The sequence below is a fragment of the Arvicola amphibius genome, chromosome 15 (genome assembly GCF_903992535.2).
Source record: "Arvicola amphibius chromosome 15, mArvAmp1.2, whole genome shotgun sequence".
Classification (NCBI taxonomy): domain Eukaryota; kingdom Metazoa; phylum Chordata; class Mammalia; order Rodentia; family Cricetidae; genus Arvicola; species Arvicola amphibius.
The window spans coordinates 6,495,999-6,516,920 of NC_052061.1; the positions used below are offsets into that span (position 1 = coordinate 6,495,999).

At 43.7% G+C, this 20,922-nt stretch overlaps 1 protein-coding gene across 1 annotated transcript in view; it reads left to right on the top strand.

Moving 5' to 3' along the window:
- Nucleotides 1-347: 347 nt before the first annotated feature.
- Nucleotides 348-20,922, top strand: part of LOC119801643 (carboxylesterase 1D) — a 29,847-nt gene continuing 9,272 nt past the window's right edge. The window contains exons 1-10 of the mRNA XM_038312241.1: nucleotides 348-503; nucleotides 3,042-3,246; nucleotides 5,215-5,359; nucleotides 7,006-7,139; nucleotides 8,822-8,975; nucleotides 10,626-10,730; nucleotides 12,009-12,113; nucleotides 15,264-15,302; nucleotides 19,326-19,466; nucleotides 20,273-20,353. Of these exons, the coding sequence (XP_038168169.1) occupies nucleotides 452-503; nucleotides 3,042-3,246; nucleotides 5,215-5,359; nucleotides 7,006-7,139; nucleotides 8,822-8,975; nucleotides 10,626-10,730; nucleotides 12,009-12,113; nucleotides 15,264-15,302; nucleotides 19,326-19,466; nucleotides 20,273-20,353 (1,161 nt within the window). The 5' untranslated portion in view covers nucleotides 348-451. The remainder of the gene's footprint in view (nucleotides 504-3,041; nucleotides 3,247-5,214; nucleotides 5,360-7,005; nucleotides 7,140-8,821; nucleotides 8,976-10,625; nucleotides 10,731-12,008; nucleotides 12,114-15,263; nucleotides 15,303-19,325; nucleotides 19,467-20,272; nucleotides 20,354-20,922) is intronic.

Here is a 20,922-nt window from a genome sequence, read left to right on the forward strand (position 1 = left end):
TCCTCACCTCCCAGCTGAGCAGTGTGAGGATGTTCTAACAATTTTTTGCTTCTTATAAGGAACTCAGACCAAAACTTCCCCCCTACCTACAGGCACCTGCCTGCTGCTGCCTGCTCCTAAGAGTCCCAAGGTTCATTGAGGTTAGAGCGAGAGCATTGTAGGGAGAAGCACTTACATAAGAAGCTGTTGGATGGGATTCTGGCTGTTTGTAATCTGAGTATTGGGTACTGACTGTTCAGATAAAAGTGGGTAAACTCTTAGTGGGAGTGGCTTGGAGGTCCCAACCGACACAGAGGGAGCTCTTTGGAAGAGGAGAGCTTTTGTGTCATCTTAGCTTTACATAACTGGACTGGTTGAGCAAGACTTAAGGGGGCGGGTCCCTGGGTCCACAGTAGACGCATTGCTAGAACAGCAGATACCTCACAGACTCGCCGAGTCCTGTCCATCCACAATGTGGCTCTACCCTCTGGTCTGGCTTTCTCTTGTTGCTTGCACGGCTTGGGGTAAGTTCTTTCAGATTACAAATGTCTGGGTATACGTTTCAGCCTTTGTTCTGGGCACGATGACATTTGCAGGGCAAGGACAAAATAGTCCTGGTTACTCGGTGATTTTTTTCCTTTCCCTGAAAGCGGTGTGCAGTGAGTGCAAAGAACCTTAGTCTCTCAGAGACATGGGGGAGGACAGATACTGGATACCCAGCTGCAGGCAGCTGGCGCAGGAAGGCTGGAGAAAGGTGAGTCTGTTTCCATGGGGTTCTTAGTCAATCTGCATGCAGGTCATAGAGAGGCTGAGCAAAATGTTGGAAATATAAATTCAGGAGCCAGACACAAGGCTCACTCCCAGTCAACAACTCCAAGTCTATATTCAACTCCAAGTCTATATCCAACTCCAAGTCTATATCCTTAACTTGGAGGTGCCCAGATGGCGCAGTGTGCAGATGACCCTCTCTCTACAGTAGAGATGACAGAGTCTCCTCTTTCACTGAGGACAAAATAGTTGGTTGCTTCTACAGCTCTTAAGCTGGCCCTAGGTCTAGAGATAGGCAGGAGGTTTGGGTGAAAACTTAATGCATTAGTACAAATTTTGAACTGGTTGCATCAGACCATTGAAATAATGATTTTTTTTTCCCTCAAGCTCCCTAGAGACAGGGACAGATCACAGGGATGGTATAGAAGAGGAAACAGTGGGTCAGTCAGGAGCCAGGGCAGTGGAGGGACAGGGACAAGGACGATCACTGTAGTTTCACTTGGGAACAAGGAGAGGGGGAGTGAGGTGGCCTAGAGATGGTGATCTGGAGCACTTGAGGGGGTCTAGAAATTATCTGGCTGTAGTCTGGATTTTGGTGTTTAGATCTTGGAGATCAGGACATGTGGGATAGTCAGATAAAGTAGGAAACATAGGGGCTGGGACTTGTATTAGTTAGGCACTGGGGGTCACAGGTCCTTCAGGATATGCAGAGCCTCATGCACCAAAGCAACAGATATAGAAAGCAAAATCCACCATCAGTACTGAGGTGAATGAGGGGTCTTGGCACATGCCTGTGTCCCTACATGGAGGAAAACCTAAGGCAACCTGGGAATGCAGCTCCCTAATGTTGCAGATGTCCAAGTCTATTTTTGACTCTGGAGTCTAGCCCAGTGCTCGGCCATCAGAACCCTGAAAGCTCTGTCTAGATTCATATCTTCCTTCTGTCTGTGTAACAGTGCAAGTCTTGAACCAAACTGCAAGGTAGAGTAAGAACAGACAGAAATTCTGAGCGGAAATTTCCTTCGTTGCTGGCCACCCTACAATACCATCCCATTGTCGTCTTTAGGTAATGGGTACATGTTGTTTAAAACCTTGCCTGCTCACCTGCTGAGTAGGCACCTGGCAAGGCTTCTTTGAGGAGCTGTGTAAAGAGACTGACAGTGCTCGGCACACAAGAAGTGTTCAGTAATGCGTGTAATGTATTACACAATTTTTAAATACATAATTATATAATATTTGTGCCATTGTTGTGTATCCACTTGACACGAGGCATTCGACCCTGGCTAATCTGTTTCTAACCACTCCAGGGTAGAAGTCATTGCCAAGCTAACACAGCCCCAGGCTCTTTCTGTTCAGACTTTACCCTCCTTCACCTCATTGAACTGCTGAATATGCTTCACAGCCTCTCACCCATTCTCCATGGTCTTCCAGAATATCCTAAAGTAGAGGCTGTTTGTACCTATCTAGCAGAAAGTTCATCTCAGTTTTGAATTAACTAGTTAACGACACCATGAATATTCACAATCTGCAATTAGCTATTGGTAGCCGAAGACAGGGTAACTGGATTCCCACCAGGAGTCCCCAGTTCTATTGGCCATTTTCCCACTAAATCTGGAGCTTCCCTTTCTTTTCTGGCCACACACTTTGATGTGATGACATGTTGCCTATATTCAAAGGAAAACAGATGAAGAGTGAGAGAACAGGGCCTGCCCAATGAGGGATGTTTTGACAAACTGAGGACTCTGAGATCAGACAAGAGTAGACATCAGAGTGGCCATGATCAAGTGTCTGTAAGTCCACCAGTCATGTAAGAAAAGACCAGCCTGGCTTGCGCAGGTCCCACAATGGGTAGAAATAGGAGAGGTGAGGAAGCTGCCAAAACTGTCTCTTCTACAAGAATGGAGACAACGGGACAGATAACTTGACGTCCAGTCCTTCTCCTCTGGAAGAGTGTGCTCGGAACCATAAAAAGAATATTCTAGAAGCTTATTGTTTGCTTTACCACAGAGCTATTTCTGCTGTTTATTTGTCCTCTAATTGAAACCCCTTTTCTGGTCATTCAGGGCCTTCCCTGGCAGGCACTTTCTCATCCAGGATTATCTTTCTCTCCCATGGGCCCCTCCTGAGGGCTGGCGTAGGGCACCCACCCTTCCCAGCCAGGTGCTATGCTGTCTGTGTTCCAGAAGGGTTCAGATGATTTTATCGATGCCATCAGTCCTAAAGTGACAAACTCACCAGGAATGCAGGTCTGCCTTTTCCTTACTGATGTGTTCCCATTTTCTCTTGTCCAACAGGGCACCCGTCCTCACCACCTGTGGTGAGCACTGTTCATGGCAAAGTCCTGGGGAAGTACGTCAGCTTAGAAGGATTTGCACAGCCTGTGGCCGTCTTCCTGGGGGTTCCATTTGCCAAGCCCCCTCTTGGATCCCTGAGGTTTACTCCACCACAGCCTGCAGATCCCTGGAGCTTTGTGAAGAATGCCACCTCTTACCCTCCTATGTAAGCCGCTGGGGTAGGCTTCTTTCAAAGTAGAGGGGATGAAGTAAGGTACCTTATTCTCCTGTCTAGAACCTTGGTGTTGCTTGAGAGTGGGTGGGTGGGTGGGGCTGTATGGAAGAACAGTGAGGGTGACTGCGAGTTCTCACACCCAGGTCTGCACAGCCACCTAGTCACAGCTGTGCAGTAGTTAGGGTCCCTCAACCAATGTAGGAACCAAGTGGAGAAGCTCACGGAGTCCAGACAGCTTCCTAAATATGTCAGTGCAGACAGTATTTGTGCCCTTAGCAAGGTAGTTTTGAGGTTTTCCAAGATTCCACTTCTACCTGTCTCCTTATCATTGCATTCATTTCTTCTAAAAATATTACTTGCTATTTTTCCCATTCTTATTGCAAATATAAGACGTAAATACTGAAAACTGAAGTCAAGGGAAAATACAGAAGCAAATGTAAACAAAGTTAAAAATTATGTACAAATTAGCTACACAGAATTACTGCTAGCATTTGAGCTTGTATTTCCAGTCTGTTTGTGTTTGTCCTCATTTATACAGGGCTAAAGAATACAGAAAATTTGGATGACGTAACATTGACATTGTTCTGCATTATAAATGTAGCAAGCAATGGTTAGTGGTTATATTAACTAGATATGAAACTAGACTTTATGCCTCTAGTGTTTTATTAGGGTTAAGTTCTTTTAATGTCCTTGACAGTTAACAACACTGTGATGTGTTTGCTGTAACCAAGTCATTGCATGCAATCATGGGAATTGTGGATAATTTCAAGAAGTAACATTTCTAAATCAAAGAGTAGGAACTCGATCAGTTTGTCTCCAGAAATATCTAAACTGCACACACTTTTCCCGTGGAAATAGGAAAACTTCCAGTCAGTGGAACTTTCTCCAGGTTTTTCCTTGCTCAAAAAAATGTATTTATTAGATAAGCAGCAAAACACTGTAAAAATAAAAATAATGTTGGTCTCTTCATTCGTAAGTTCTAAACACTAATGAACTTGAACTTGTCATCCTTCATTGGATATTCATTTTCTGTTTCTGTGAATTGTGCTTCTTTCTCCCACTGAGTAGGAAAATTATTTAGGCGAGAGACATTTTGTAAGCCACCTTTCCTTTTCCATGCCTATCATGGGACAGCTATGGAGGCATGTGACCTGAGCACCTCCAGTTTCTATTTAATATGCCATTTGTGAAACAGGATAATGGAATAATGGACACTTGGGGGCCGATGAGAGGCTTAAATGACTTCCTGCTCAAGGAGATGTTTATCAGGGCCTGGAACTCCATAGAACTCAATTATTGCTACCGACTCCACTCTACACTGGACTTGTGGGACCATTAATCAGGGCAGCCCATGATAATTATTACTGGGAAAGCAAGATGAAAAATCCTTTAGCAGGCTGGATGGTGAGGTGCTTAGAGACAGCACTCACTTCACCTGGCCATGCAGGCTAAAGCAGAGCAAGCAATTTAGCCAAATTGCCCAGTATATCAGTGGTAGAGACAGAACCAGAAGGATTTCTTCCTGTGGTGTTTCCCAAAGATAGCATCCCTGACTTATAGCAGGCTGTCTGTCACTGCAGGCCATTTTCCTGTTTCCAAGAAAGAGCATGCTTACCTGCATTGGCATCTCACAATCCAGTGAGCAAGCCTTGTCCAGACAGTGCAGGGAGCTTCACTGTCTAGGGCAGTCGGCATATGAGTGCCTCTCTGTATGGTCCACCTCAAAGGCTCCAGGAAGGGAGAGATACAAAGTGCTGCTTCTGCAGTCTTGGGAGAATCTAGTGTCTCAGAAGTCCCACCGGGAACCTATTAAAGAGTCTCTTCTCCCTGACAATGACTCCAGTCCCATGTGAATAACTTCAGTTATATGCTCAAAACTCCAAGTACAAGGTGACCTCTGGGGTAACATGTCCAAACTTCAATCTAGTGGAACCTCAGATAGTCTCTCGCCCCTCCCAGGTGCTCCCAAGATGCAGTTGCAGGACAGGTGCTCTCAGAACTTTTCACCAACAGAAAGGAGAACATCCCTCTACAGTTCTCTGAAGACTGTCTCTACCTGAATATATACACTCCTGCCGACTTGACAAAGAACAGCCGGCTGCCAGTAAGTATGGGGACCAATGGACCAGAGAGCTGAGTTCCAGCCTCCAGCTCTTCTGGGCAACCAGAGAGAGATGAGGGCAGCTGATAGCAGTGGTTCACAGGCCAGGGCTGATTCCAGAACCACAGCTTTTTCACAGTGTGACCTCAGACTTTACCAGTGACATCAGATTTCAGTGGAGATCATGGTGCATTTAGAATGTACAACTTAAATTTCTAACTTTTCTCACACAAATAGAAGGAAAAGAAGATTTTGCTTTCATTATTAGGTTAGTCTCTGATCCCCAGAAAGACTAAGAGATCATTCTTTAAAAGGGGGAACTGAAAAGGATTCTCAGAGGAAATTCAGCAACCTAAATAAATCTCTATGTGGTTAGAGACACTGAGGCTGTGGGAGAGAAGGGAGTGTGCCACCTTTATTCTAAGGCCATGTGTGATCTGCCCATCATTCCTGTGCTTCTAGACAGTGTCTTGGAGGGAGGGCATGTGTCACCTTCATTCTCAGGTCATATGTGACAAATGTAAAAACTTCCATTGCCAGGTAACAGCTTTCACTGTCCCATAAGGGAATAAGAACTGAGAACACAGAGACAGTCCCATCAGCCCTTTCCCTCCCTTAGGCAGCACCTGTGTAGCTCATTCACCATGAGCTCACAGCCGTGCTGACACACTAGGCAGCTCTGAAGGACAGTCTGGGTCCTGGCCTCACTGGGAGCTCACTGCACTGCAGCCATGAACAGGGGCTGGGCAACTCAGAATCCAGGGGTTGGGGCCAGGTGGAAGCTTTGCCTCTACCTCTGTCTTCTGTGATCTCTCAGCAAAGAGGAACATAGGAAAATACTTTCCCTACCGTGTGAGTAGGTTAGTTCTAGTGCGTAGAACAATTCTGGATCTGTGTGCTAATTTTGGTTTCCATTGCTGTTATCTGGATATTATTTTCACGCTCTCACACCTTCTGTTATTTGTTGTACTCTTTAAACAAAAAACATGAATTATACCTCCTCTTGAGCTTAAGTGTATTAGAGGAGCTGGTATATGGTCAGTACAGAGATAATGAAAACTGAAGGCTTTCTAGAAAAGGTAAGGATGGGATTGGCAGGGTAGGGGGACTTGGGTGTGCATAAAGAGGCACATTAGGAAGGAGCGTCATCAGGATAGTATGTGTCTCATCAGAAAAATCACTCACCTGTGGGAAAGTCTGAGCACTGAGGAGTTACCCGGGATGAGATGAAGCAGAAATACAAGAGTTGACACTTTCATGTTCACCGAGGCATAGGGTGATAAGACCAGGTGTGTGAGGGAATCAATATTTTTTTTTCACCTTTGAGTTGTTCCCATAATGATGTTCTCAGTTTGAGAATCTTGGGAGCATTGGAGAAATGAGAAACACAGGGAGGACTGAGTGACATTGCATTCTGGGCAGGAGCTGAGAGAGTTTGCAAAAGAAAGATACATATTATAGCCTTGCTGGGTATTGCAGTAGTTCGCATGACAGCCATAGTGAGCAAAACATAGAGTTTGATGATCAAACCAAACAACATTCACTGTGTTCCCAAGTCTGCTACCTATGACCCGACTCCCCAGCAGCACTGAAAGCGGGCTCACTGCACTGAAGCTATGGATTGCAAACTTGGTTATGCTCTTATCCAGGTGATGGTGTGGATCCATGGAGGCGGACTGGTAGTGGGTGGGGCATCTACCTATGATGGACTGGCCCTCTCTGCCCATGAAAATGTGGTGGTGGTGACCATTCAGTACCGCCTTGGCATTTGGGGATTCTTCAGGTAAAATACTGTACTTTCTTGTCTCCACATTAGCCATTCCATTGGTCTGTTTCTTGTTAATAAGACAAAATACTCGAAGTGAGTTAACTACAAAGAAGTTTTATTTAACACAAGCTTTGAGGGGCTGAAAGTGGAAGATTGGCTAGCTTCATCAACCAGGCTACTGTTGATGGCCCTTAGAATGAAAAATAAAACATTGTAGAAGAACAGAGTGTACACAAAAAGACCACATGACGAGGTGGAAAGCTAGGGGTAGGGGAGATCTGGCTATTTCAAAAAAAATTTAAAGATGTGCTCATTTTTATTTCATACATATGGGTTTTTGCCTATATGTATGGTTGTAAACCAAGTAACTGATGCCTGCAGAAGCCAGAAGAGGGCTTAAGATCCCTGAAAATGGAGTTATTGTTGATAATGAGATGCCACTGGGTGCATGGAATTGACGCTGGATACTTGATAGGAGTAGTAAGTGCTGTTATGCACTGAGCCATTGCTCCAGTCCAGATCTTGCTATTTTTATAACAAAGTTCCTTCTGATGAACTAGGTCCCATGAGTTCTCTACGGACCCCTCTAAAAGTTGTGCCCTATGTGACATAATCACCCTGTCTTTGATCTCATCAATTACATGCTCTTTCACAGATAAATAATTTCATAGCACAGTAGAGACCAGAATCCTAGCAGTGAACTACTGGTGAATAGCTCTTATCCATGCCATAGCAGACACTGAGACCTCTGCTGCCACTCTAATCAGAGCCCCGGGTCTGTGTAGCGACTGCAACCTCTGCTGCAACTCTAATCAGAGCTCTGGGTCTGTGCAGTCACTGCAACCTCTGCTGCAACTCTAATCAAAGCTCTGAGTCTGTGCAGCCTCTGCAACCTCTGCTGAAACTATAATCAATGCTCTGGGTCTGTGCAGCCCCTGTAACCTGTGCTGCAACTCTAATCAATGCTCTGGGTCTGTGCATCCACTGCGACCCTCAGCCGCTACTCTAATCAGAGCTCTGGGTCTGTGGCAGGGATAATTATTAGAATAATTTATTATTATATACCTGCCATTTTAATATGACAGTCATTTTGCTTGGGATGTTCTCTGAGACGGGGAGACCTGTGCTGTCTCTTAGCAGTGTGTCCATGTCCCTTATACTGACACAAAAGCACTTTCCAGGGCTCACAGCAGCCGTGTCTACACCATTGTCCCCCACCCTGGAATCTTTGCTCCTGCTGCTTCTTCTAAGACTAATTCCACTCCTTGGACAGTCCCCATTTTATTCGGGTCTCCACCCAACCCAGTGACTCAAAGAGGCCTTTCCCAGTGAGAAGAAATAAAGCATCACCCCACAGGCCCGCATCTGCCATGGTGTTTGCCTGATTTTCTTTTTCTGTCTGGAATCATTGTCTTTTTAGCTGCTGGTTGGTGCTCTGCAGTGTGAGCTGAATGCAGTCAGAGATGTGAGGTTTCTTCCCAGCTGTGCTCACAGAGCTGCTGGAAGATAAGCCTAGAGCCCCATAGAGCAGTGTTGTAACGTGAGATCCAGTTAGACTTCTGTGTCAGGACTGAAGTGTGAAGCCTCATTCCGGGGATTTGCTGAGGACCCCCCCCCCCCAGCCCATTTGAGGTATTGAGATCCTTGTGAGCTTTGCCATGGCATCTCTGCCTAAACGCTAATCTGTTCTCTTGCAGCACAGGAGATGAACACAGCAAGGGCAACTGGGGTCACTTGGACCAGGTGGCTGCACTGCGCTGGGTCCAGGACAACATTGCCAAGTTTGGGGGCAACCCAGGCTCTGTAACCATCTTTGGAGAGTCAGCAGGAGGTTTCAGTGTCTCTGCTCTTGTAAGTGTCCCTGGTTTATGTGTCTGCACCTCCTGAAAACCATCCACTGTCCAATCCAGCCATGAGCATCTTGGCTTACAAAACTGTACTCACAGCACACCCTCAGATGGCGGAGACCTAAGGATCAATGCCCCCCAACACACACACACTTGCCTAGTTTCATATACAGGGACTCAAGAATCTTAGGTTCTACACACACACACACACACACACACACACACACACACACATACACACACACAATTGCTTAGTTTCATATACAGGGAGTCAAGAACTTTCCGTTTCTACACACTCACACACATAACTTTTTCTGGAATGTAGTGATGGTAAAAAGTACAAACAGGAGTGTGAGTTCCAGCATGAGTTAGATCAGGTGTCCTTGTTTGGCTTCCAGTCAGAACTATTCCCAAAGAAAACTTAAGGTCCAAGACAGAATGGAGCGTCCCTTGAGGTCTGACAGCTTTGCATGTCCAAGAGGGAGGCAGCCAACTGTGAAGAACCTGGATGTCCTGGGGAAGTAGGTGTGAGAGTGGAGGGATAGGTAGAATGGGGAAGGATGGAGCAGAGACATAAATCACAGGTACAGATGGGGGATGTGAGGTGTCTTGGTGTGTGAGACTGAGCTAGAGTAGTATCTAGAGAATATAAAGTTCTGTGAGTTCGAGGCCAGCCTGGTCTACAAGAGCTAGTTCTAGGACAGGCTCCAAAGCTACAGAGAAGCCCTGTCTCAAAGAACCAAAAAAAAAAAAAAAAAGAGAGAAGCAACTGTCTTGAAGTTGAGTAAAAAATTAATATTAATGTATTTTCTCTAGTTTTCAAACATATATTGTTTTCATACTCAGAAGGGGAAATGCTTAAGAAAAGAAAAGAGAGAATACAGATTAACCCAAAGAAAACAGTTGTCCATCTCCCTGCCACTAGGGATTATTACTGTAGTATTTTTATCTTTATTTCTCCAATCTTAACCCACAATTTTATTTATCTGTCTATATCATCTATCTGACTTCTTCCATACATGCATAATCTCTCTTTTTTCTATCTATTTCATGCATAATCATCCTCCTTTTTTCTTTTTCTTCCAAATATATATCTACACTTGGTCTTTAATTCCTTTATCCTAAATAAACTTTAATATGTAATACAACACAAATATTTTCCTATGCATAAAATATTTCTTTAGCAATATCCTTTATAATTGCATAGTATTTCATGGTAAGAATAAATCCTTATTGCCACATTTTGTAATATTAGGATCTTGAGTTGTTTCCAAGTTTTACTATGACAAAGAATTAGCACTCTAAAATTTTTTGCAGGCCTCCACAATCTTATTGCCAGGATATATTCCGACAAATTGGAATGATAGGACAGGCTCTGTGGCATAGACTTAACAAACTGTCTTTCCAGTTGCCCTCTTGAGTACCCGCCACACGATTCTTTCTCCGTCTCTTCCTCTGGTCTCTGTTTCCATCCCACTGATGTCCTCTTGGGGATGTCACACCAAAGAGATGTCTGGGAAGCAGACCAGGAGACATGACGTCTGCCATGTCCACAGAGGAATGGCCAGGGCAGAGGAGCAGCTGGAGGAAACCTTAAAGAGTAACTGACCACCTTTGTAAGCATATGTCCTCCTCTTCTTCTCTCCCCTTCCAGGTGCTATCTCCTCTGGCCAAGAACCTCTTCCACAGGGCCATTTCCGAGAGTGCTGTGGTCCTCACTTCTGCTATGTTTACAGAAAATGTCAAGCCCGTTGCTGAGGTACATACACCACTCTGAACAGCATCTGTGTCCTTTGCACTCCTGGGGTCCTCAGGGATTTTTCTTTCCATAGGGTTCATCTTAAATGCTCAATGGATGCCTACTGTGAGAATAGGAGGTCTGCTATGACTCCATCTGCACCACACTATGCAGGGTCCAAGGCCCCTTTGTGTGAACAATATTGTGTAGATGCCCTGAGATCCTGCACATGTCTTAGGATGGAAGTCACATCATATGAGTCAGAGCTCCTTAAAAATAGGCACAGTCATCATCCTCACCTGCGTGTGGAGAAACTGAGGCAAAAGGAGATTCTGTGGCATACCTACAGTCAACTATTTGGGAAGAGAAGGAAGTGATATTTGAAACCTCCATAACAAATGATCTCCTTAGGAGCACTGAAATCCAAGAGCATTGTGTATATTCTGTGGTGTTAGAGATAAGTATATCAATAGGGATAATTGACAGTAATGGAGAATACTGCTTGTGTATTCAACTCATTTGACTATTGCAATTAGTAGCAGAGGCAACACTCTGTAGGATCAACAACCAGACTTAATGGGCTAGAGTACTGTCTTAGGTAGAATTGCTATTTCCATAAAAAGACACCATGCCCATGGCAACTCTTATAAAGGAAAACATTGCATTGGGGATGGCTTACAGTTCAGAGGTCTAGTCCATTATCATCGTGGCCGGAAGCATAATGGCCATGACATGGTGTTGGAGAGGTAGCTGAGAGTTATTCATATTGATCCACAGGCATCAAAAGGAGACTGTGTGTCCCACACTGGGCATAACTTGAACATCTGAGACCTCAAAGCCCACCCCCAGTGACACAGTTTCTTCAACAAGGCCACACCTACTCCAACAAAGCCACACCACCTAATAGTGCCACCCCCTATGAGCCTATAGGGGACATTTTTATTCACACCACCACAAGTACATTTTTAAAACTTGTCTTTAGAATTTGGTTGTGGAACCTGAGCATAGTGACTCATGCCTATAATACCAGTACTTTGAGGAGCAGAGGCAGGAGAATTACTATCAATTTTAGATAAACCTAATCTATATAGCAAACTCAAGACCAACCAGAACTGCATGATTTGAGAGAGACAGAGACAGAGACAGAGAGAGAGACAGAGAGAGAGACACAGAGAGAGAGATGACTAGAATATGATATGAGAAATGAATATGAGATAGAATCCATTACATAAATACATACATTAGTGGAAGGTATAATCATTGCCTTTGACCTCTACTGATGCCTGTGATCTTTGGCAGCTGATTGCTACTCTTTCTGGATGTAAAACTACCACATCAGCTGTTATGGTTCATTGTCTGCGCCAGAAGACAGAGGAAGAACTCATGGAGACCTCACAAAAACTGGTAAGTATATCCATTCTACAGTCTGGTCGCCATCACTCTATGTGCTTGACTCCAATCTTCATCTGCTCAGCTGTCCTCTTGTCCTGGACAAACTGCATGGAACAGTTTTTTGCCTTCTAAATCTGTTTTTCTCAGATCCTAGTTGTGAGTTTCATTTTCCCTTTCTTATTATTAAATAACTCATATGCTAACGGTATTCCAATAATAACATGATGAAAAATTGTATGACAGCCCTCTAAACTTATGAAGCTTACTTTTTGAACATTCTTGCTTTTGGGTGTATCTTAGGATCTGGAAGTAAACATCATCCTGAATTAATGGGGCTGAGAGTATTCAATATGGTTTTTGGAAGCATGTCATCATCACAATATTATTTGATACAGAAGCTAAGTTATAATATAATTTTATAGCCCAGTTTTCTAGAATTTCTTATTCTGCCTCAATAGTATATTAAGATAGTCAGCTATCTCCCTATTTGTTCATGTATTATCAATCAATTCATCCTTTTGCTTATCCTATATGTTAATATCCTTTCATCAAAAATTAGCAATGTATCCCTAATTTTTCATTCATTGACTTTTCAATGTTTCCATGACCTATAAACCATCCAGTCAGCTTATATCTATAGTTCTTTCCCAATCCTTCCCAGTCCTACTTGTATTAGCTAATCTCAACCATCCACTCATCGAACTACTTATCATCTGCCAATCATCATCCATCCATCATTCAATCTATGTGGAAATAACACAGACAAAAATGGACATTGTTCTGTCTTACATAAAACTACTCATAAAAAAAATACATGTACTAAGTGAGTTAAAAGGCACAGTAAAGAGAAAGAATACATTCAACATAATTATAGGGAATAGTTCTTGGAGAAGTGACATTTGAGGATTTATGAACAGTCATGGGAATTTTCCATCATAAGAAAACATAGCAGAACAAACATCCAGAGAAAAATAGCATGCAAGGTCACAAGAACTACCACCTCAGTTAAGGGAATGTTAATATAAATAAGCACAAGAATCACCTGAGGTCTTGGCCTCTCTATCTGGACAATGGACCTCCCAGGATACTCCTGGGCAACCCCTGACAGGATTCTCCCTATTTGTCCATGAGTTGAATCAATATGGCCTTGGTGCTTTGGTCATTAAGTTCATAAAAGGAGTGAATGAGGTTCAAAAATTTAAGATAGCTATATTCTAATACTAGAAGAAAGAAAATATTTCAAGCATTATCTGTGTGATACAAGAGAACCAGACTATTCAGAAATAGCTGGTGACTTAGGAAAACCCAGAGGACCTAAAATTTAAGGACACCTCAAGATGATCTGAGATCTTAAGGAAGGGCTCCCATGATTATCCATTGCTCCAGCATATATGCACACATGCTCAAACACATACGCAGTGTTCCTTTCACTAATAGAGGCATGTCATACAGTGTAGCAGTCTTCCCAGATACTTCTCCATGGAGGGGATACATAATAAATAGCTACAGAGTGGTATTCTGACTAGTTGTTGGGATCTGTATGGCTGTGTCCAAATTATTTCACAGTAGCAAGAAAGGGAATTTTTCAAAAGTGAAATAGTAATGTAGATCAGAAAGAAATACATTGTCAAGAGTGACAATGAACCCCATCAAATGAGTTTCTTAAGGGTTCCACGGGATGTTTGGGGCTTCCTTTCATGAGGACCAAAAGAAAGAATCCAGTTGCTAAGAGACATAGTGTGGGTGCTTTTCTGTTTTAATTGGTAAGCTTAGACTATCTATGCCTTTTCTTACAGTGCATGTCCCATTCCATGAAGCATTTTATTTTTATTCTATGCATGCCCAAGAATGTTTAAGCATAAGATGACACACGGAAAGTTTCTACTAAAAGTTAACTCAAAGAGCACAGTTCATCGTATTGCATATGCACCAAAAACTAGTTCAGGCCTGATCAACCCCTACTTTCTATACCTAGATATGTTATGAAATATGCTTGAATAGAAGCTGTCCATGAGAGGGCAGATTTTATAGTGGTTAGGGATAGAAAAGATGTATTCCATTGTTTGGAGTGGTATATGTCTGCAGCCAGTTTAATGCAGGTGGGGGTCCTAGGCTGCCAATCACTGCAGTTATTTTGTTAGATGAGGATTGTATGAACAAAGTACCTGTAAGTAAGAGTCCTAGGTTGCCATGTGCATGTAGTTAGAAGAGGCATGCATCCATAGCCCATGCCAAGCAAAGTCACAGGTTGTTAAACTATTTCCTATGCTTCTCTGCCTCGGCATTATGACCACAACATCTTGGTGAACACAGCAGAGAAAAGAGTGGGCTGGAGGAGTGCCATCGAGCTTGTGGGCATCAGGATTTTCTGGTGCAAGGATTCTAGATCAGAAAAGAAGAATGGTTGTAATGGAATCTTCAGGTAACTGAGCTGTTCTGAATAGAGAATTCAAGACATACATGGCTGGTTCCAGATTTTACAAAGACATCATTGAGAATCTGCCTGTCTCTGCGTCTCAGTTCTCCATTCTTTGCTGTCTTCTATCCAGATAATTCTGTCTCTTAGGGAAGGAAAAGACAATAGAACTCTAACCTTATATTCTATTTGCTTAGAAACCATCATTTCCAAATGTCAGCAATGGATGTGTAGAACTCTCTTGGATGGACACTATCCTAGAGCCATTCTTGAATGGCTCTCTACATTCAGGGACATGGACTTACACACAAATATCCGAAATCTTGAATTGGGAAGTGAGGGAGAAGGAAACAACCTGTCCTTCTGGTCCATCCCACATCCATCCCAGCTCCCTTGAGATCACTCAGTCCACACCATGACTTTTCCATCATTCCACTGTTTCCTTGAGGAAACTTGAGGCATTGTTACCAGAAGGGCAAGTAGGGGAAGAGAGTGAAGAGGAATATAGACACTGGCAGCAGACATCCTGTCCAGGGCTCCACCAGTCCTGACTCTGGGTCCTATGGCCTTTCCCACTTGCTTCTGATATCCCTCACTATGTTCCATACTATGTTCATCCTCAGATGATAACATAGGCAGGGAAGAGCTGGGGGATGGGAAACCCTGATACCTTAGAGGCACAGTTCAAATGACCAACTTCTGTACAAGGAAGGCTTTTAACACATCTTCTGCCTTTATCTTCACAGAATCTTTTCAAACTGGACTTAGTTGGAAACCCAAAAGAGGTAAGGACCTTTTCTTCCCCACAATTATAAATGTTGAGTCTTAACATTTTGAATGCAAAATCTCCAATTGTGATATTACAGTCATGCCTTGTGTGCCCTGAGAGGGGAAGTCACCTTTTATAGTAACACAGACAGGAAGAGCAGAATTATGGTTGTACTGACTCCCAGTGGAGTAACCCTGAAAACTCCAGTCTCCTCCTAGTATCTAGGAAACTCCAGCAGTGTGCTCCCTCTCCTTCCTCCTTCCTACCTCTCAGCAGGGGTTGTCAATTAGTGGCATTAGCTGTGTGATCTCTACAGTCCTGTTCTGGGCTTTTTGCCTGGATATCCCAGATATTTCCTGCAAACCCTGTGAGAATCAAGTGAGACTTAGCCACCCATCCAAACTTTACCATTTTGGCAAGAGATAATTTACCAGCTGCGGCATAGCAGTGGCACAGATGATGCTCAGTGTCTTTTTTGGATTCTTGCATTCCAGGATCTGGGAGAGGACAACAGAAGGTCAAGTAAAATATGGGGTGTGTCAGACTGTAGTCAGACAGAGAGTTAGAGGATAACTTCGGAGATGGGGACAGAGTTGGCTATTAGTTTGATATATCCAGCCAACACAAGATGGCTTGATTAGGAAGGAAGCCAGATGTTAGGAAATTTGGAGACAGTGTTGCAGAGAGGGGGACGACCAGCTGCAAAACCTGCTGCAGGAAGCCAGAATGCTTGGAGGGGAGAATGGTGAGGAAAACATGGGCTTCAGGCTGAGGAAGCAAGGAAAGCACAGCAGCATTTGAAAGGCTTGGGTTTTGATTAAACAAGAGATGGGTGTTTGGTGGGCTTCAAAAAGTAAGCTTAGATATTTATAGTGTTGTCTGAGTTAGGGTTTGTGTTGCTATAAGAGACACCATGACGATGGCAACTCTTAAAAAGGAAAACGTTTAAACAAGACTGGCTCACAGCCCTGAGGTTTAGTCCATATTGTCACGACAAGGAGTATGGTGGCATGCAGTCAGACATGGTGCTAGAGAAGGATCTGAGGGCTCTACATCTTGATCTGCAGGCAGCAGGAAGAGACAGTGAGTCACTAGGCCTGGCTTGAGCTTCTGAGACCTCAAAGTCCTCCCCCTAGTAACCCTTCCTCCAACAAAGTCACAGCTACTCCTCAAGAACACACCTCCTGGGAATTGAACTCAGGACCTCTGGAAGAGCAGTCAGTCCTCTTAACCCCTGAGCCATCTCTCAGCAACCACATGGTGGCTCACAACCATCTATAATAAGATCTGGCTCCCTCTTCTGGCTTCCAGGCATATATTCAGACAGAATACTGTATACATAATAAATAAATAAATAAATATTTTTAAAAAAATAAAAAAAAGAAAAGAACACACCTCCTAATAGTGCCACTCCTTATGAGCCTGTGGGAGCCATTTTTACTCAAACCACCACAGGTATATTGCTTTTTATTTACTTTGATTTGAATCACAGCCCTACTATAAAGTCTGGGCTGTCCTTGAACTTGTGATGCTTCTGTCTCAGCTTCTCAAGTCCCAAGATTACAAGTATAGGGCTTCATGTCTAGCTTTGCAGTCCCATTTGGGCAGCCGTGTAGAAATTCACTGTATAAGCCAGGGGCAGAGCAGGTTTAGGAGGATCAGGTAGGAAGAGTTTACACTGCAGAGGAGTGGTCAGGTATGATTAGAGCTGAAATACTTTTGAAGGAATTTGAGACGACTTGCTCAACACCAGTGAGACAATGAGAAGGAGGAAAGACTCCATTGGCCTCTAACTCAAGCAGGCACTGCGCTTGGCCTCACAGAGAAGGTTTGGGTTTCATGGGTGTTTTAGCAATTACTATGTGCTTGTGGCTTCTGATAGCCGTCACCCGTGCATTTGCTGCTCCACATGGTCTTTTGCTGTCTGGCGTTTGCACTTTTGCTATTCTCTGCCTTCGTAGGCTCTTTTCACTGATTCCTCATGAGGTTCCCAGACCTCTCCCTGTGAACACATATTAGAATATGTCATTTTCCTTCTGATAAAATCTTGACTTTGCTTAGAGACCCAAAAGAGGTAAGGGGCTTGGCTTTTTGGATTACGGATGTTGAGTAAAAATAAACACCTTTCCTTCGTGGAACTAGTACTTGAAGACATTTTTGAATACCAGAGATGGGCCATATATTACAGAGAAAAAGTTCTCTGCCCTCTGACCTCTAACCCTGCCCCAGAGCAGGCTCCAGGCCCAGGCCTCTGTGATCATTGTGACTTAGCTCAGAGCACCGACTCTGCTTTCTTGGCTTGAGCCCTTCCCCCGTGTGGAAATGCTGTCTTTTTCTTTACATATATATAGAGTGTTCTTGTTCCGGTCCTGCTTCAGATGGAAAATGACAAGCTCTGTGTGGCCCAGTGTATCTTCTTTCAGATGATACACATCTTCTTCTTCTGCACAAAAGCTTCTGCACAGCCCGGCTTTTCTAAGGCAGCAGTAATTATGCCCAGGACAGATTCTATTTGGTCAGCCTATTTGATTATGGCTCCATACTTGTGATTATTTTCTTCAAATAGTGAATGAGGTCTCAGTTTAGACATCTTGGGAAAAGAGCTAATGACTTCTAAACACGGACTTTGTATCCCACAGCACTGAGGTTTAGATTGGTTTAGGTTTTACACATGCAGTATACCTTCATTAGTCACAGATTCTCTGCTTGTGAAGTCACTTGCTAAAATGTACTTGCAATCCCAATTCAACCCTTTTGACACAGCTGGTTCTTTTGCACCACATGTTCTGGGCATCAAGAAGCTCAAGTCACATCATGTCCAGGTCCTCATCTTAAGTCAAATCGAGGTAATACTTGATCTTCTTGACTCCTCTCCCATATTCAGAAGTGACCTCTTCACGATGTGTGCAATGTGACATCTTGACGGTTATTTACTGTTTACATTAATTTCTCTGATTAAGCTGCTCTTCCATCATACTGATGAAGAGCTGTCCCGTGTCCCCAAGCACAGGTGCACATGAGGCACATTCCAGAGAAAACACATGTGGTAGATGAGCTCCCTTCTGCTTTAGTTTGTTCGGTTTTGGGTCTTGAATTCAGTATCGATGAGGCAACATCACAGTGCATCCAAAAGAGAAAACAGAGACTTGCATCCCTGCCAGGAGATGGGGGAGAAGGGGCGTCCTTCTGGAGAGTGGTCTTGTGTGTGATTCGAAAACACATGTGGTAGATGAGCTCCCTTCTGCTTTAGTTTGTTCGGTTTGGGGTCTTGAATTCAGTATCGATGAGGCAACATCACAGTGCATCCAAAGGAGAAAACAGAGACTTGCATCCCTGCCAGGAGATGGGGGAGAAGGGGCGTCCTTCTGGAGAGTGGTCTTGTGTGTGATTCAGATTGAAGAGGTTGGGAAAGGCAAAGGAAGGCATGGTAGGAAGCAGGACTGTGAGACAGAAATCAAATGCATACTCACCTGAACTAGGATCAGAAGCATGTTAAACCTTTCCCCAAACAGTGCTTTGTTATAAATGAATTCGATTTTTACCTAGTAAAAATTGTAAGAAAGCTGTGTAATATAAGGTAACACTAAATAGAATCTAACTCATAAAAGAAGGATGATTTTAAAAACAGTTGTGACCAGAGGCTTCCAGGAACTAACTCTCAAACTCCCCTTGGAGAAATGCCTCAACATTTGCTAGTTCAATGCTTTCAGCAACTTTATAAACTTATCTATAATAATTAACCCAAGCTAACATATAAATGAGTATTTTAGATTCAATATATAGCCTGAACTTTGACACACATTTTTGTGCAGTATGTATTCTGCTTGGGATGAAAATTGGCCTCCTTAGTTCCCTACCACCATCATCTGGCCAGTGTCAGCCCCTTAGAGAGTCCTAGACTTAGTCCTCTTAAGACACTGGGTTTCTGTGGCCATAGACACAGGGGTCCTTGTGCTGGCCAAGCCGTTAGACAGCCAGAGAGGGCATTGGATGTAACAGGGCAGAAAAACAACAGAGGTTAAATGTCTGTCTTCCCTAGACCTATCCCTTCATCCCTACTGTGGTTGATGGAGTGTTCCTGCCAAAGACTCCAGAAGAGATCCTGGCTGAGAAGAGCTTCAATACTGTCCCCTACATGGTGGGCATCAACAAGCAAGAGTTTGGCTGGATCATTCCAATGGTGAGCATGTATAGACCTCTTACATGTACTCCACAGGGGCTCAAGCATCATCCTCCCTGCTCTGATCAAGGATTATGCACCCAGATTTCAAAGAAGCTTAAAACTTTCCAAGTAAATTTGCACTGAGAGTCCCTGATGAAGCCCTTTAGAGTGCCAGTTTACATCACACGGGGCAGAGGAGCGATTAGTAATTGAGGCTTTCTAAAGAAATTCTCAAGAGGGGCTCAGGCTCCTGTATGCCCACCAGACATTCTATTGGCAGTGTGGAACTCTCTCAAGCAGGCATTTTAGGGCCCTGGTTTCAGCCTGGGATGTTACTTTCAGTACTAGAAGACACACTAAAGCCAGACCAAAACTCTGAGTACAAAATTGGATGTGGTATGCATACCCCAGAGTTCTTCAACTTTCATGCAGAAGGACTTCAGGGAGCATCACAGGAATGCAGACACACAGACATAATGCTTGGTTTTGTTTTCCCCTGCCGCCTGAGTCTGGGAGTGTCTGGCCTATGCCCAGCATCCCTGAGTCCTTGACTTCTATATGACCACAGTCTGGATGCTCCCTCACTGACTCAAAGAACATGGGATCCTGATGTGATCAATACCTTCAAGTGTCCTCTCTCTGTTGCTTGTATTCATTCATATGTACCCATGGGTTTTGCTGATTTTATTTCTCAAAAACGTAAACTCCTATGCCTGTCAAGTCCACTCAAACTCTACCTTATTCCATTTTGGTTTGCTTCGTTGGCCAGTTTTTGCTTTTGTTACTTCTCCACGATTAATAATGCTTTATCATCTGTTTAACAGCTCATGGGCTATCCACTCTCTGAAGGCAAACTGGACCAGAAGACGGCCAATTCCCTCTTGTGGCAGTCCTACCCATTGCTCGTAAGGCTCTAGGGAATCATGGGCATTGGTTGAGAGAGAAAGAAGGTTGGTGACTTTCTCTAGTGGCAGACTAAGTTGATGGTGGAAAACCTAAGGTTAAGCTCCTATGGTTTTGATTCTCCCATTTTACCACCCCAGTGTGCTGAACCCATACTTGTGACCCCCCCCCCCTACCAAAATCCCATTGAGTTCAGAATAAGTTTTAAAGGAAAAGGTTTATTTAAAGCCAGCAACACCAAGACCATGGAGACCATCAGAAACAAAGACCAGTGCAGCTAGAACCTGGAAGCACAAGACTTCCTCATGGAGTTCTTAGGGCACAAATCAGATAGTTAAAAAATTTGGAGGGGTTTAGGGCTGGATGTGGCACCCTTAATCCCAGCACTCAGGAGGTAGAGGCAGGTAAATCATGATGAGTTCAACACCAGCCCAGTCTACAAAGCAACTTCCGGCACAGCCAGACTGTTATATAGAGTAAACCTTTCTTAAAACACCAAAAAAAAAAAAATATTTGTTTATAGGTTAATAGATATTGTAGACTCTGTAAATTTAAAGAAAAATTGCTAACT